The sequence below is a fragment of the Pseudophryne corroboree genome, chromosome 11 (assembly GCF_028390025.1).
Source record: "Pseudophryne corroboree isolate aPseCor3 chromosome 11, aPseCor3.hap2, whole genome shotgun sequence".
NCBI classification, from domain to species: Eukaryota; Metazoa; Chordata; class Amphibia; order Anura; family Myobatrachidae; genus Pseudophryne; species Pseudophryne corroboree.
Genome location: NC_086454.1, coordinates 294,991,056 through 295,006,489, shown reverse-complemented (window position 1 = coordinate 295,006,489; position 15,434 = coordinate 294,991,056). Strand labels below are relative to the sequence as shown.

At 50.5% G+C, this 15,434-nt stretch overlaps 1 protein-coding gene across 3 annotated transcripts in view; it reads right to left on the bottom strand.

The window, feature by feature from the left end:
• PMFBP1 (polyamine modulated factor 1 binding protein 1) overlaps positions 1 to 15,434 on the bottom strand; it is a 326,347-nt gene that overhangs the window by 136,217 nt on the left and 174,696 nt on the right. For all 3 annotated transcript variants that reach the window (XM_063945469.1, XM_063945471.1, XM_063945470.1), the window contains 4 exons: positions 14,228 to 14,374; positions 12,193 to 12,273; positions 4,397 to 4,480; positions 4,171 to 4,317 (listed from right to left, as the gene is read on the bottom strand). In XM_063945469.1, the coding sequence (XP_063801539.1) occupies positions 4,171 to 4,317; positions 4,397 to 4,480; positions 12,193 to 12,273; positions 14,228 to 14,374 (459 nt within the window). The remainder of the gene's footprint in view (positions 1 to 4,170; positions 4,318 to 4,396; positions 4,481 to 12,192; positions 12,274 to 14,227; positions 14,375 to 15,434) is intronic.

The following is a 15,434-nucleotide window of genomic DNA, read 5'->3' as shown; positions in this document are numbered from 1 at the left end:
CGTTTAGCAGGCGGAGCTCCCGAAGGGAGAAATGTGGATTTTCCAGCAGTAGCTTTGGAAATCCATGCATCCAATTCACCTCCAAAGAGCCATTCACCTGTGAAGGGAAGAGATTCCACATTATGTTTGGAGTCAGCATCAGCAATCCACTGTCTCAACCATATGGCCCTGCGCGCAGACACAGCAATAGCCGTGGTCCTACCATTAATATTGCCAATCTCTTTAAGGGAGTCACAGAGGACTCTGGCCGTGTCTTGAATGTGATTCAGGAAAGTAACAGTATTAACTAAGGTCATATCACCCAAAAGACCTTCCTTAATTTGATTAGCCCAGGAATTAATTGCATGTGTCATCCAGCAACCTGCAATTGACGGCCTTTGAGCAACACCTGCAGCAATGTAAATAGATTTCAGAGTGGTTTCAAGTTTCCTATCTGCCGGTTCCTTTACCGTAAAGGAGCCCGGAGCAGGGAGTACCGCCTTTTTAGAAAGGAGAGAGACTGAGATGTCTACTGCTGGAGACTCCTCCCAGAATTTCCTGCCTTCAGGGGCAAAGAGGTATGTATTCAAAAACCGTTTTGACACCTGCTATTTTTTTATCTGGAGTCTTCCAGGCTATTTTGAATAAGTCATCCAATTCCTTGGAATCAGGAAAAGTGACTGTCAGTTTGTCTTGTGGGAGGAAAAATGACTGCTGAGTAGTAGCATCCTCCAGAGGGAGCTTTAACACATCCCTAATATGAGGGGTTCTATACCCTGGGTAGGGGTGGAATCCCCACTTATGGGGTCCACATCATCCCCATCATCCTGTAAATCATCATCAGTATCTGATAGGAGTGCAGGTAGAGCACGTTTTTGTGCACCTGTAGTAGACAGGGGGGATGTTTAGCAGCTAGACTTGCCACTGCTTGTTGCAGTTCCTGAGTCTTATTTGCATTTGCAGTGAGCTGAGAAGACATATCAGACATCATAGTTTTGATAGCCCCCAAGCAGGAGGGCTCTGGACTCTCCCCACATTGTCATCAGCATTCTCAGATGGCTGACTACACTGCTCACATGATACTGAGCCAGATGAACTAGGAGAGAATCTAGCATTACATACACTGCATGACTTCTGTTTTACCATTGTGAATCAGAACAACAGGTATAATACACATACAACACATCCTGATATTGATATATTGCAAGCCTTCCCAATTGCATGTGAGAGGAGACACAGGAGAGAGGACCCCAACGCACCCGGCGCTGCAGAGCCCCAGTGAGGCTGTCAGCGTTTTTATGTGTAAACACAGTGAGACTGTAATATGATAAAATCCCTGAGAGGGATGTTATTGTGCATAATTATAGCGGCTCTCCCCCTCTACACCCAGTACCAGCGATCCAGGGACTGTTTGGAGGAGCTGTGGAGGCTGCTGCTGCTATGCAGAGGAAGGCGCCAAAATGCCGCTAAGCCCGCTTTCATGTAGCTCCGCCCCCCACCATGGCGCCGGAGCTACTTCTGTATATTTATACTGGCCATGTCTCCCAATATGTACGACCTCACATAAATGCTTGGTTTACTATATTTAGCCAGTCTCACGCAGGGGGCCCATATGTCACACCCGCGCTTTCAGGCGCACAGTAAAACCGAGGGACTCCCCTAGCGGGGCCCCCGGTTGATACTCACCACCGATGATCACCTTCAGGCAGCGTTAGGGGTGTGCGGCATGCTGCGGCTGCGACAGCCAAGGCGCCATGCCCCGCTGAACAAACAGCCCCTCATGACGGTGGTCCTGCAGCGGGGAAGCGGCTCTGCATCTCAAGAGGCTGGTGACTGCCTCCCCCCCCCTAACTACCAAGGCGCAGGTATGCTGTTGCCCAAACAGCATACCGAAAGAAATAAAACTTTTAAAAAGACATTGAAGAAAAACTCTGGAGCATGCAGAGTGTGCATCCTCTCCTGAGGGCACTTTTTTCTAAATGGAGCTGTAGGAGGGGGCATAGAGGGGAGGAGCCAGCACACCCAGTTGAAGAAATGTAAAGTGTACTGGCTCCTTTGGACCAGTCTATACTCATCGTACTAATCTGTCCCCAATATCCCTTATGGATGCTAAAGAAAATGGCGCTTGTGAGCTGTTGGGTCCGCTCATAGTGAAGCCCCGCCCCTTCAATGGCGCGCGGTATTCATGCTCTTCTTTATACTGGCTGATGTGTATGGGTGCATAAAATGGAGACAGACTCCTTTTATGGCTGTGTTGCCAGTCTGGGTACTGTGTACACAACAGTGTACTTAGTCAGGAGACGCATCCCACCCCGGTTAGAAGCCGTGCGTCTCCATACCCTCATGCCGCCATAATGCCCAGCGACCCGCTAACCAGGACACCGGCTTAGTACTCACCACTCTTCATACTTCTGGCTCTGTTAGGGGTGGCGGCGTGCTGAGGGAATGTACGCTCGCCGTGGTGGGGCTTGCGAATAGTTCTCTCAGGAGCTAGTGTCATGTCAGAGGGGAACGGGACCATTAACCCTATAGGAGGTTGGGCCGTCCCCCCCTAATTCCCACGAAGCAGGCAGGCAGGTACCACCCAGTCCTGCCTGAAAATAACAAACAGAAAAATAAATGCAGAAAACTCTTCAGGAGCTTCCAAAGACGTGACCGCCGACTCCGGGCACATTTTCTAAACTGAGTCTGGTAGGAGGGGCATAGAGGGAGGAGCCAGCGCACACAATCAAACTTCTATAGTGCCCATGGCTCCTAGTGGACCCATCTATATCCCCATGGTAGTAAATGGATTCCCAGTATCCCCTAGGACGTAAGAGAAAGAGCCTATAGAGAAAGAGGTGTCAGAAATGTACTTATATAGTGCCAGCATATGCTGTTGTGCTTCACAACTGAAAATTCCACTGTGCGCTAATTGGCTGATGCAAACCTAAATGCAAGTCCATCATCAATGCTTCCGCACTGCAGGTATGGAAACTGTAAATGTGTGCAGAGTTGGGCGTTTCTCTGCATTTGGACCGAACCATCTGTACACCTGGTATCATAAAGGAGTTATTATCACTGCGCATAGGCACCAGCCCTACCCCTAGGTGGTGAACATCCGTCCAAATGCCCAGACTGATCTATGTGCAAAAGTCCCTGTACAACCCACGCCCTGTCAGCCGCAAGAGGTTAAAGAAGATTAATGCCGGTTGTCATTATTCTCCTCATTTACTGAATGGTCTAATGAGAGGATCTGTATTCGTATCTTCACTTTACCTGACCCGTGCTGGGTGCCAGAGCTCAGTCAGAAACGCTTCCCTTCCCCGTCATGCAGACTAGCACGGAAATCTAGCTACACTGCACTCACGTGAGACGGATCTCTTGCTTGCTGCCACCCAGAAACTCCCATTTCACAGAGAGAGAGAGATCCGCAAGAAGCAGAATCTGCTGGAGATATTTGCGTCTGCACCGCAAGCTAAAACTCGCTGTTTGTGGCTGTATAATAAGCGGTTTCCCTCTGTTTCTTTGTGCATCAGGCCCGTGTTCTTTTGCTGGGTATAAGCTGCTCACCATTCTGTCTCATCTGTACTGTTGTACGCTCAGCCGCATGCACAGTATGAACACGATTTACCATACAGGATATGTTAGCTAGGCCAACCTGCGTTTAACTCTGATTCAGCAGTGAGGCCCCCATTTATCAAGCCTAGGAGAGGGATACATTTCACGGTGATAAAGTACCAGCCAGTCAGCTCCTCTCTGCCATATTACAAGCTGTGTTTGAAAACTGACAGTTAGGAGCTGATTGAGTGCTACTTTATCACAGTGCAATTTATCACTCTCCAAGGCTTGATAAATCTCAGCTTGAGTCACTAGAAGTCTCACTTATTAGAAGAGTCCGTAGAACCCTTAGAAGTGACAGGCACGTGTGTAACGAGGAGGTCTTTTCCGCACTGTGCTGCTTATGAAGCGATGGCAGTGACACATTATAACATCGGTGTGATGATGCAGCTGATATCCCACTTCTGCATTGTTGTACATTAGGCCAGGAATGCTATGGGTGAGGCCATAGTAGATTGGAAGGGACGTTGAAGGTTTGGCGGTTTGGCCGGCCCAGTGTGCACAGTAAGTGCTGATTGGTGTGTTGTCTAAAGGCCCCTCATTTCTATAATTGGGGTTGTTGGTGGGTTTGCAGAGGTGCATATATGTTACCTGTCGGTGGGCCTCGTCTCTCTGGCTAGACGTGGTCTTCAGGTCCTTATACAGCTGCTGTATTCTGCCATGTCTCTGCTCCAACTCTTCCTGTCTTTCTTTCAGCTCCCTCTGTAGTCTGTACACCTGCTGTTCCTGGGCATCCAGCTACATAAAACAAAGTGTAATACGTGAGGCACCAGCAGGGGGCGAGCATGGGATAAGCAGTGGGAAGGAGCCACTGTACCTCGGAGGTGAGGACGTCTCGGCTGTTTTGTAGCGTGAGAATTTCTTTCTGAGCTGCCCTCAGTTCTGTGTCTCTACGATCCAGCTGATGGAGGAGACAGGAGGAAAGGACACAGCTGCTAAGTGTGTGTAACTGGGATTAAGTTATAATCATACAGGTAACTTTATGAGCGAGTCCTGGTATTTAGCCATTTGATGAATCTCCCCTATAATAATGTGCCCACTACTGTCTCCACCTGTACATGGTCCTGCAAAACTGATCAGTCCTTCAAGGTCAGCGACTAATGTCTCCAGGGCCAGCTCCGGGCACCCACCTCTTTGTGTCTGAATTACCTCACCCACCTGAGCGGCAGCACCCTAAATGGGCGCCGATTTCACATATTCCCTCCCTCTGCCTGATAACGTGTCTAGCTGGCTAGCTGCCGAATTTCCTCGCTGCCCGTCCAGCCTCCTAGCCGCAGGCTGCCCACTACACACTGAGGGGCAGATGTATTAAGCCTGGAGAAGTGATAGATCAGTGATAAGAGAGAGGTGATAAAGCACCAGCCAATCATCTCCTAACTGTCATTTTTTAAACCCGTAATGATTGGCTGGTGCTTTATCACCTTCCACTTATCACTGCTTTATCACTTCTCCAGGCTTAATACATCTGCCCCTGAGTTACAGCTTGGATCCGATCGGGCAGCGCTGGGCGCCCACCCTACGGCCTATACCGAGTAACAATCCCGTAATCAACACACATACTGTATTATTCTTTCTCTAGGTCACTGGTTACATATTCCTGTGGAAATGGCGTGCCATATAAAGTTCTACAAAGAGTCAGCAATGCGTCACATTTGGCGTGGAGAATATTTTGCAGAAAAGTCTCTATATGTCAGGATTTAGGGACTGATTCAGAGTAGTACACCAACCCGGGAGAGATGTGTCCTGTGCCTGTGCAGCCCTCCATCTGCAAGTCCGCTCACAGCGTCCCCCTAGCCGCAGCTTGATTGACAAGAGACAGCAATTGGGAGGCAGAGAGGGGTTATTCCTGGCTCGCCTATCCGAAAATGGAAGGCCAGAGGTGAGGCCAGGGTCTGCGTGGCTGTGCGGATTTCCTGGCATCGCAAGCTGCCAGGAACCAGCAGCCTGGCCAAACCTGCAACCATTGCAACCACAAATGCCATTCAGGAGGTGTATTTTATATAAACTGCATCTGTGCATTTGCATTTTGGTGCACAGGATTTGCAAAGCCGCTTGTGTGCGACTCTGCAATTCCGTCCATCTCTGAATCAGGCCCTTAGTCCATGCCGTGTATGTCACTGAAGTCTGTGTGGGCAGGGAGCAGTATGTGTATGTCCGCCAGGGATGGGTTACATGCGCTGCATTCTGTTTGGCCACATGGTGAGTAATGCCTAATCTTCAGCTGGAACATTATTACTGCATTGTGGGGCCTGACTCAGGGATGGATGCAATAATGATGATGTACGCTGTTGAGCGATTCAGGGGGCAGTTGTGGACAGTAATGGGGGAGTGGTAACATCTGCAGCAATCGTTTGGGGGGGTGTCACAGGTTCTGTACATTTGCATATTGCGCACAGCCATTGCGTACATTGGGGGGGGGGGGCTGGGGGCGTAGCTGCAATGACATTTGCATATTGCGCACAGCATTTGTATCCATCTCTGAATCAGGCCCTGTGTACACATGAGGCTTCCTGTACCGAGATAAGGGAGTGAGCAGAAGTTACCACTGTGTAATACCCCACCCTCATAAAGACACAGCGCAGCAAAGCGTGGCGCCACAAAGTGTCCACAGTGCCATAAAGGATAAACATATAAATATTTCACAGTAATAGAGTATCAGGGCATAAGTATTATACACAGCAGGCAGACCATAGCATAAAAATAAGATTTTAAACCTACCGGTAAATCTATTTCTCCTAGTCCATAGAGGATGCTGGAGACTCCGTAAGGACCATGGGGTATAGATGGGCTCCGCAGGAGATAGGGCACCTAAAAAGAACTTTGACTATGGGTGTGCAGTGGCTCCTCCCTCTATGCCCCTCCTCCAGACCTCAGTTAGAGAACTGTGCCCAGAGGAGATGGACAATATAAGGCAGGATTTAGCAATCCAAGGGCAAGATTCATACCAGCCCACCGCAATCATACCATGTAACCTGGAACATACATAACCAGTTAACCGTATGAACAACAACAGTAACGGTCCAAGACCGATTTCAACTGTAACATAACCCTTATGTAAGCAACAACTATGTACAAGTCTTGCAGAGTTTCCGCACTGGGACGGGCGCCCAGCATCCTCTACGGACTAGGAGAAATAGATTTACCGGTAGGTAAAAAAACTTATTTTCTCTTACGTCCTAGAGGATGCTGGGGACTCCGTAAGGACCATGGGGTTTATACCAAAGCATCCAATCGGGCGGGAGAGTGTGTATGACTCTGCAGCACCGACTGAGCAAACGGTAGGTCCTCATCAGCCAGGGTATCAAACTTGTAGAATTTAGCAAAAGTGTTTGACCCCGACCAAGTCGCCGCTCGGCAAAGTTGTAATGCCGAGACGCCTCGGGCAGCCGCCCAAGAAGAGCCCAACTTCCTAGTGGAATGGGCCTTAACCGAATTTGGTACCGGCAATCCAGCCGTAGAGTGAGCCTGCTGAATCGTATTACAGATCCAGCGAGCAATAGTCTGCTTCGAAGCAGGTGCGCCAATCTTATTGGCCGCATACAGGACAAACAGAGCCTCTGTTTTCCTAAGTCTAGCCATCCTGGCTACATAAATTTTTAAGGCCCTGACTACGCCCAGGGATCTGGAATCCTCCAGGTCACTTGTAGCCACAGGCACCACAATAGGTTGATTCATATGGAATGAAGAAACCACTTTAGGTAAAAATTGCGGACGTGTCCTCAATTCAGCTCGATCCACATAAAAAATCAAGTAGGGGCTCTTGTGTGACAAAGCCGCCAATTCTGACACTCGCCTTGCTGATGCTAAGGCCAACAACATGACCACCTTCCAGGTAAGAAATTTCAACTCAACCTTGTTAAGCGGTTCAAACCAGTGTGATTTTAGGAACTGCAACACTACGTTCAGGTCCCATGGTGCCACTGGAGGCACAAAAGGGGGCTGGATGTGCAGCACTCCCTTTACAAACGTCTGGACTTCTGGAAGAGAAGCCAATTCCTTCTGAAAGAAAATCGAGAGGGCCGAAATCTGTACCTTAACAGAGCCTAATTTCAGGCCCATATCCACTCCTGTCTGTAGGAAGTGGAGAAAACGACCCAGATGAAAATCTTCCGTAGGTGCATTCTTGGTCTCACACCAAGACACATACTTTCGCCAGATACGGTGATAATGTTTTACCGTCACTTCCTTCCTAGCCTTTATTAAAGTAGGGATGACCTCTTCCGGAATCCCTTTTTTCGCTAGGATTCGGCGTTCAACCGCCATGCCGTCAAACGTAACCGCGGTAAGTCTTGAAATACACAGGGCCCCTGTTGCAACAGGTCTTCCCTCAGAGGAAGAGGCCAGGGGTCTCCTGTGAGCATCTCTTGTAGATCCGAGTACCAGGCCCTTCGAGGCCAGTCTGGGACAACGAGTATCGTCTGTACTCTTCTTCGTCTTATGATCCTCAACACTTTTGTGATGAGAGGAAGACGAGGAAAGACGTAGACCGATTTGAACACCCACGGTGTTACCAGAGCGTCTACTGCTATTGCCTGAGGGTCCCGAGACCTGGCACAATACCTCCGAAGCTTTTTGTTGAGGCGTGACGCCATCATGTCTATTTGAGGAGTTCCCCAAAGACGCGTTACGTCTGCAAAGACTTCTTGATGAAGTCCCCACTCTCCTGGATGGAGATCGTGTCTGCTGAGGAAGTCTGCTTCCCAGTTGTCCACTCCCGGAATGAAGACAGCCGACAGAGCGCTTACATGATTTTCCGCCCAGCGAAGGATACTTGTGGCTTCCGCCATCGCGACTCTGCTTCTTGTCCCGCCTTGGCGGTTCACATGAGCCACTGCTGTGACATTGTCTGATTGAATCAGAACCGGTAGGTTTCGAAGAAGACTCTCCGCTTGTCGAAGGCCGTTGTAAATGGCCCTGAGTTCCAACACATTGATGTGTAGACAGGACTCCTGGTCTGACCAAAGACCCTGAAAATTCTTTCCCTGCGTGACCGCTCCCCATCCTCAGAGGCTCGCGTCCGTGGTAACCAGGATCCAATCCTGAATTCCGAACCTGCGACCCTCCAGGAGGTGAGCACTTTGCAACCACCACAGGAGGGACACTCTGGCCCCTGGGGACAGAGCTATTTTCCGATGTAAGTGCAGATGGGACCCAGACCACTTGTCCAGAAGATCCCATTGAAAAGTCCTTGCATGGAACCTTCCGAAGGGAATGGCCTCGTAGGCCGCCACCATTTTCCCCAGAACTCGAGTGCATTGGTGAACTGACACCCTTTTCGGTTTTAGCAGGTCTCTGACCATGTCCTGGATGTCCTGGGCTCTCTCTATTGGGAGGAAGACCTTCATTTGTTCCGTATCCAGTATCATACCTAGGAACGGTAGTCGAGTTGTCGGAATCAACTGTGACTTCGGTAGATTTAGAATCCAACCGTGTTGCTGGAGCACTCTCAGAGAGAGCGCCACACTGCTCAGCAATTTCTCCCTTGATCTCGCTTTTATCAGGAGATCGTCCAAGTATGGGATAATTGTGACTCCATGCTTGCGCAGGACCACCATCATTTCCGCCATTATCTTGGTGAAAATCCTCGGGGCCGTGGAGAGTCCAAACGGCAACGTCTAAAATTGGTAATGACAATCCTGTACAGCGAATCTCAGGTATTCCTGATGGGGGGCATATATGGGGACATGAAGGTACGCATCCTTTATGTCCAGAGACACCATAAACTCCCCCTCCTCCATGTTGGCTATTATCGCTCTGAGAGATTCCATTTTGAATTTGAATCTTTTTATGTACAGGTTTAGGGATTTCAGATTCAAAATAGGTCTGACTGAACCGTCCGGTTTCGGGACCACAAATAGGGTTGATTAGTAACCTCTTCCCTGCTGGTGCAGGGGAACCTTGATTATCACTTGCTGTATACACAGCGTTTGAATTGCAGCTAACACTATATCCCTGTCCGATGTGGAAGCTGGTAGGGCCGATTTGAAAAATCGGCGCGGGGGCACCTCCTCAAATTCCAATTTGTAACCCTGGGAAACTATTTCCAACACCCAGGGATTCAGGTCCGAACTGACCCAGGCCTGACTGAAAAGTCGAAGACGTGCCCCCACCGGCGCAGACTCCCTCAGGGGAGCCCCAGTGTCATGCTGTGGGTTTTGGAGCAGCCGGGGAGGACTTTTGTTCCTGGGCACCTGCCGAAGCAGGTGCTCTTTTGCCTCTGGCGAGGAAAGAGGATCCCCGACCTCTTCTGGACTTGTGCGACCGAAAGGACTGCATCTGATAGGGTGTCACTTTCTTTTGCTGTTGGGGAATATATGGTAAAAAATTTGATTTACCTGCTGTAGCTGTGGAAACCAGGTCCGTCAGCCCATCCCCAAACAATACATCACCCTTATAGGGTAGTACTTCCATATGTTTTTTGGAATCCGCATCACCTGTCCATTGGCGAGTCCATAAGGATCTTCTCGCTGAGATAGACATGGCATTGGCCCTAGAAGCTAGCAATCCAATGTCCCTTTGAGCATCCCTCATAAATAAGACTGCGTCTTTTATATGGGCTAGAGTTAAGAATATAGTATCCTTATCCATATTATCAAATTGATCTGTCAGCTCATCTGTCCAAGCTGCAATTGCGCTACACACCCATGCCGACGCAATTGTCGGTCTTAGCACAGCACCCGTATGAGAATAAATACACTTTAAGGTAGTTTCTTGCCTGCGATCTGCAGGGTCCTTAAGGGCAGCTGTGTCAGGAGACGGTAGCGCCACTTTTTGGACAAGCGCGTCAGGGCCTTGTCCACAGTGGGGGGTGATTCCCAAATCTCCCTGTCCTGCTTAGGGAAGGGGTATGCCATATAAATTCTTTTGGGGATCTGCGGTCTCTTTTCCGGAGTCTCCCAAGCTTTTCCAAAGAAATCATTTAATTCATGAGATGTGGGAAAGTTAATAATATGTTTATTTTCCTTAAACATGTGTACCCTTGTGTCGGGGACCGAGGGTTCATCCTCAATATGCAACACATCCCTTATTGCCACAATCATACACTGAATGGTTTTAGTCACCCTAGGGTGCAATTTTACTTCGTCGTAGTCGACACTGGAATCAGAATCCGTGTCGGTAGTAGTGTCTTGTGTTAAGGGACGCTTTTGAGACCCCGACGGGCCCTGTGAGTCGGTCCAATCCGAGGATTGACCCCCTGATGTCCCCCCTAATTCAGCCTTATCAAGCCTTTTATGTAAAGATGCCACACTTGCATTCAACATATGCCACATGTCCATCCAATCCGGAGTCGGCACAACCGACGGGGACACACCACTCATTTGCTCCACCTCCTCCTTGGAGAAGCCTTCCGCCTCAGACATGTCGACACGCACGTACCGACACCCCACACACACAGGGATTAACCTATAAGGGGACAAAACCCCAACCAGGCCCTAAGGAGGGACAGAGAGAGAGTATGCCAGCACACACCAGCGCTTAAAAACACTGGAAAAATTATGACCAGATAGCGCTTTTCTATATATAATATACCAATTCCCACTCACTGCGTCGCTAATGTGCTCCCCTCTCTTTTTTTCCAGCCTGTGAAGTTCAGCAGGGGAGAGACCAGGGAGCCAGCGTTTTTCTCATGCAGCTTCTGTGGAGAAAATGGCGCTGGTTAGTGCTGAGGATCAAGCCCCGCCCACCCGACGGCGGGCTTCGGTCCCAGTGATTTTTCAATGAAAATGGCGGGGGATTCCGCAGCCTAATCTATCTGCATTTGCCAAATGTGAGGTTTATTGCTGCCCAGGGCGCCCGCGCGCGCCCCCCCCCCCCCCCCCTGCACCCTTCAGTGCTGCTCTGTGTGTGTATGTGACTGGGAGCAATGGCGCGCAGCTTACCGCTGCGCGCCTTACCTCATGAAGATCTGATGTCTTCTGCCGCCTAAGATGTCTTCTGCCTTCTCATCCGGCTTCTTTCTTCGGCATCTGTGAGGAGGACGGCGGCGCGGCTCCGGGACGAACCACAGGTGAGGCCTGTGTTCCGACTCCCTCTGGAGCTAATGGTGTCCAGTAGCCTTAGAAGCAGTGCCCAACTTGACAAGCCAGCTCTGCTTCTCTCTCCTCAGTCCCACGAGGCAGGGAGACTGTTGCCAACAGGACTCCCTGAAAATAAAAAACCTAACAAAATTCTTCTTCAACAGAAAACTCTGGAGAGCTCTCTGCAGTGCACCCATTCTCCTCTGGGCACAAGATCTAACTGAGGTCTGGAGGAGGGGCATAGAGGGAGGAGCCAGTGCACACCCATAGTCAAAGTTCTTTTTAGGTGCCCTATCTCCTGCGGAGCCCGTCTATACCCCATGGTCCTTACGGAGTCCCCAGCATCCTCTAGGACGTAAGAGAAAGAATAATAAATATATATATGTGGAAGGGCAGGAGCATGCCGAGGAGAGTCGGGGGTGACAGTCGTACAGTGACCAATTGCCCTGCACCCAAAGTATTGCCGAGCAAACTGTGCCAGACTCACTGGAGGGGAGAGAGGGATAGTGCAGGAACAGGAGAGCGGAGGGCCCTGCTTGCCAGGGCTTACATACTAAGGGGAAGGAAAGCTGCCTTCTATCCTTCAGATACTCACTTCAGCTTTCAGGAGTCCATTGCTTTTCGATACAGAAGAGACTGAGTCTACACTACAGCTTTCTGGAGGGACCCTGGCAACCTGGGGGTATGACATTACAACACAGATTAATATTCATACTACAGTCATCATCTGATACACTGCAGCAACGCTCTGATACACCGCAGCAACGCTCTCGTACACGGCAGCAACGCTCTGATACACCGCAACAACGCTCTGATACACCGCAACAACGCACTGATACACCGCAACAACGCACTGAGACGCGGCAGCAACGCTCTGAGACACCGCAGCAACGCTCTGAGACACCGCAGCAACGCTCTGATACACCGCAGCAACGCTCTGATACACCGCAGCAACGCTCTGATACACCGCAGCAACGCTCTGATACACCGCACCAACGCTCTGATACACCGCAACAACGCTCTGATACACCGCAACAACGCACTGATACACCGAAGCAACGCTCTGAGACGCGGCAGCAACGCTCTGAGACACCGCAGCAACGCTCTGATACACCGCAGCAACGCTCTGATACACCGCAGCAACGCTCTGATACACCGCAGCAACGCTCTGATACACCGCAACAACGCTCTGATACACCGCAACAACGCACTGATACACCGTAGCAACGCTCTGAGACGCAGCAGCAACGCTCTGAGACACCGCAGCAACGCTCTGATACACCGCAGCAACGCTCTGAGACACCGCAGCAACGCTCTGATACACCGCAGCAACGCTCTGATACACCGCAGCAACGCTCTGATACACCGCAACAACGCTCTGATACACCGCAACAACGCACTGATACACCGAAGCAACGCTCTGAGACGCGGCAGCAACGCTCTGAGACACCGCAGCAACGCTCTGATACACCGCAGCAACGCTCTGATACACCGCAGCAACGCTCTGATACACCGCAACAACGCTCTGATACACCGCAACAACGCACTGATACACCGTAGCAACGCTCTGAGACGCGGCAGCAACGCTCTGAGACACCGTAGCAATGCTCTGATACACCGCAGCAACGCTCTGATACACCGCAGCAACGCTCTGATACACCGCAGCAACGCTCTGAGACGCGGCAGCAACGCTCTGAGACGCGGCAGCAACGCTCTGAGACGCGGCAGCAACGCTCTGAGACGCGGCAGCAACGCTCTGAGATGCGGCAGCAACGCTCTGATACACCGCAGCAACGCCGCTCTGATACACTGCAGCAACGCGCTGATACACCGTAGCAACGCTCTGAGACGCGGCAGCAACGCTCTGAGATGCAGCAACGCTCTGAGACACCGCAGCAACGCTCTGATACACCGCAGCAACGCTCTGAGACACCGCAGCAACGCTCTGAGACACCGCAGCAACGCTCTGATACACCGCAGCAACGCTCTGATACACCGCAGCAACGCTCTGATACACCGCAACAACGCTCTGATACACCGCAACAACGCACTGATACACCGAAGCAACGCTCTGAGACGCGGCAGCAACGCTCTGAGACACCGCAGCAACGCTCTGATACACCGCAGCAACGCTCTGATACACCGCAGCAACGCTCTGATACACCGCAACAACGCTCTGATACACCGCAACAACGCACTGATACACCGTAGCAACGCTCTGAGACGCGGCAGCAACACTCTGAGACACCGTAGCAACGCTCTGATACACCGCAGCAACGCTCTGATACACCGCAGCAACGCTCTGATACACCGCAGCAACGCTCTGAGACGCGGCAGCAACGCTCTGAGACGCGGCAGCAACGCTCTGAGACGCGGCAGCAACGCTCTGAGATGCGGCAGCAACGCTCTGATACACCGCAGCAACGCCGCTCTGATACACTGCAGCAACGCGCTGATACACCGTAGCAACGCTCTGAGACGCGGCAGCAACGCTCTGATACACCGCAGCAACGCTCTGATACACCGCAGCAATGCACAGATGCAATATGTAGCTCCGGTGTAGGATAATACAGCAAAGCAGAGACATGATAACTCAGACACAGAGACACAATAGGAGGAGAGGATCTCACCGTTTGGCTCAGAGCTTTAACCTGGTTCTCCAAATAATGCTTCTCCTGTAGATGGATGACTGCCTTGGAGTCTTTAAGGGAGATCTCATGGTGCAGCTCAGTGATGGTCTCTTGCAGTTCCTGTAGCCGGGCATCTTTCTCTAGCACCTGGCAAGAGATTACAGGCATCAGAGGGATGGAAACAAGAAGACGGGAAAGCAGTTGTTTCTAAGGGGTCAGGTAACCATTGTATCTAGCTTATTATGTACTTGGATAGACTTGTATCCTCTGGAAGTGTAGAGAGTGAAAGGAATGGGCGTGTATAGACATGGTATAGTGGAATACAAGGAGGGTGCAAGGGGGTGCACCAAGAAAAGGCAACGGCACCTAATCAAGCCACACTCACTGGACTGGACTGTGAGGACAGCCGATTTTACGATCCACGTAGATTACAACTGGGAACGGTAACCTGTGCCAAGCGCAGCAAGGCACCTTGCTCGAAGCATTGCAAAATAAGCAAGCCACGCGAGGGGACACTGTGTACTAATTGGGGTTCCCCGTCACTTTACAAAGAAAACAATTACAAAAAAAAAGTAAAAAAACTCATGTCGACCTTTTTCCATGTCGACCTTGTTCATGGCGACCTAATGACCATGTTGACCTAATGACTGTTGACCTAAATCTTGTCGATCTAATGACCCATACCCAATGACGGCACACACTGGAAGATTACAGCCATCATTGGATCACACTCCAGATGGTGATCAGGAAGCAGTGATTTGTGTCTAGTTTCATCTTAAACCACCTCATTGGCTATCACATTGGCAAGTGTATGGGTAGCGGGAGCAATCCCATCCCCGGGCAGCTTACCCGATATTCACTCTTCATTTTAATGTGATAAAACATTTTCTGATTATGGCAGGCAGAGACCCCATTTTACACATGACAGCAGCAGAGTCCCTCTTTTTACACATTACAGCAGCAGAGTCCCTCTTTTTACACATTACAGCAGCAGAGTCCCCTTTTCTCTGACGTCCTAAGTGGATGCTGGGGACTCCGTAAGGACCATGGGGAATAGCGGCTCCGCAGGAGACAGGGCACAAAAGTAAAAGCTTTAGGATCAGGTGGTGTGCACTGGCTCCTCCCCCTATGACCCTCCTCCAAGCCTCAGTTAGGTTTTTGTGCCCGGCCGAGAAGGGTGCAATCTAGGTGGCTCTCCTAAAGAGCT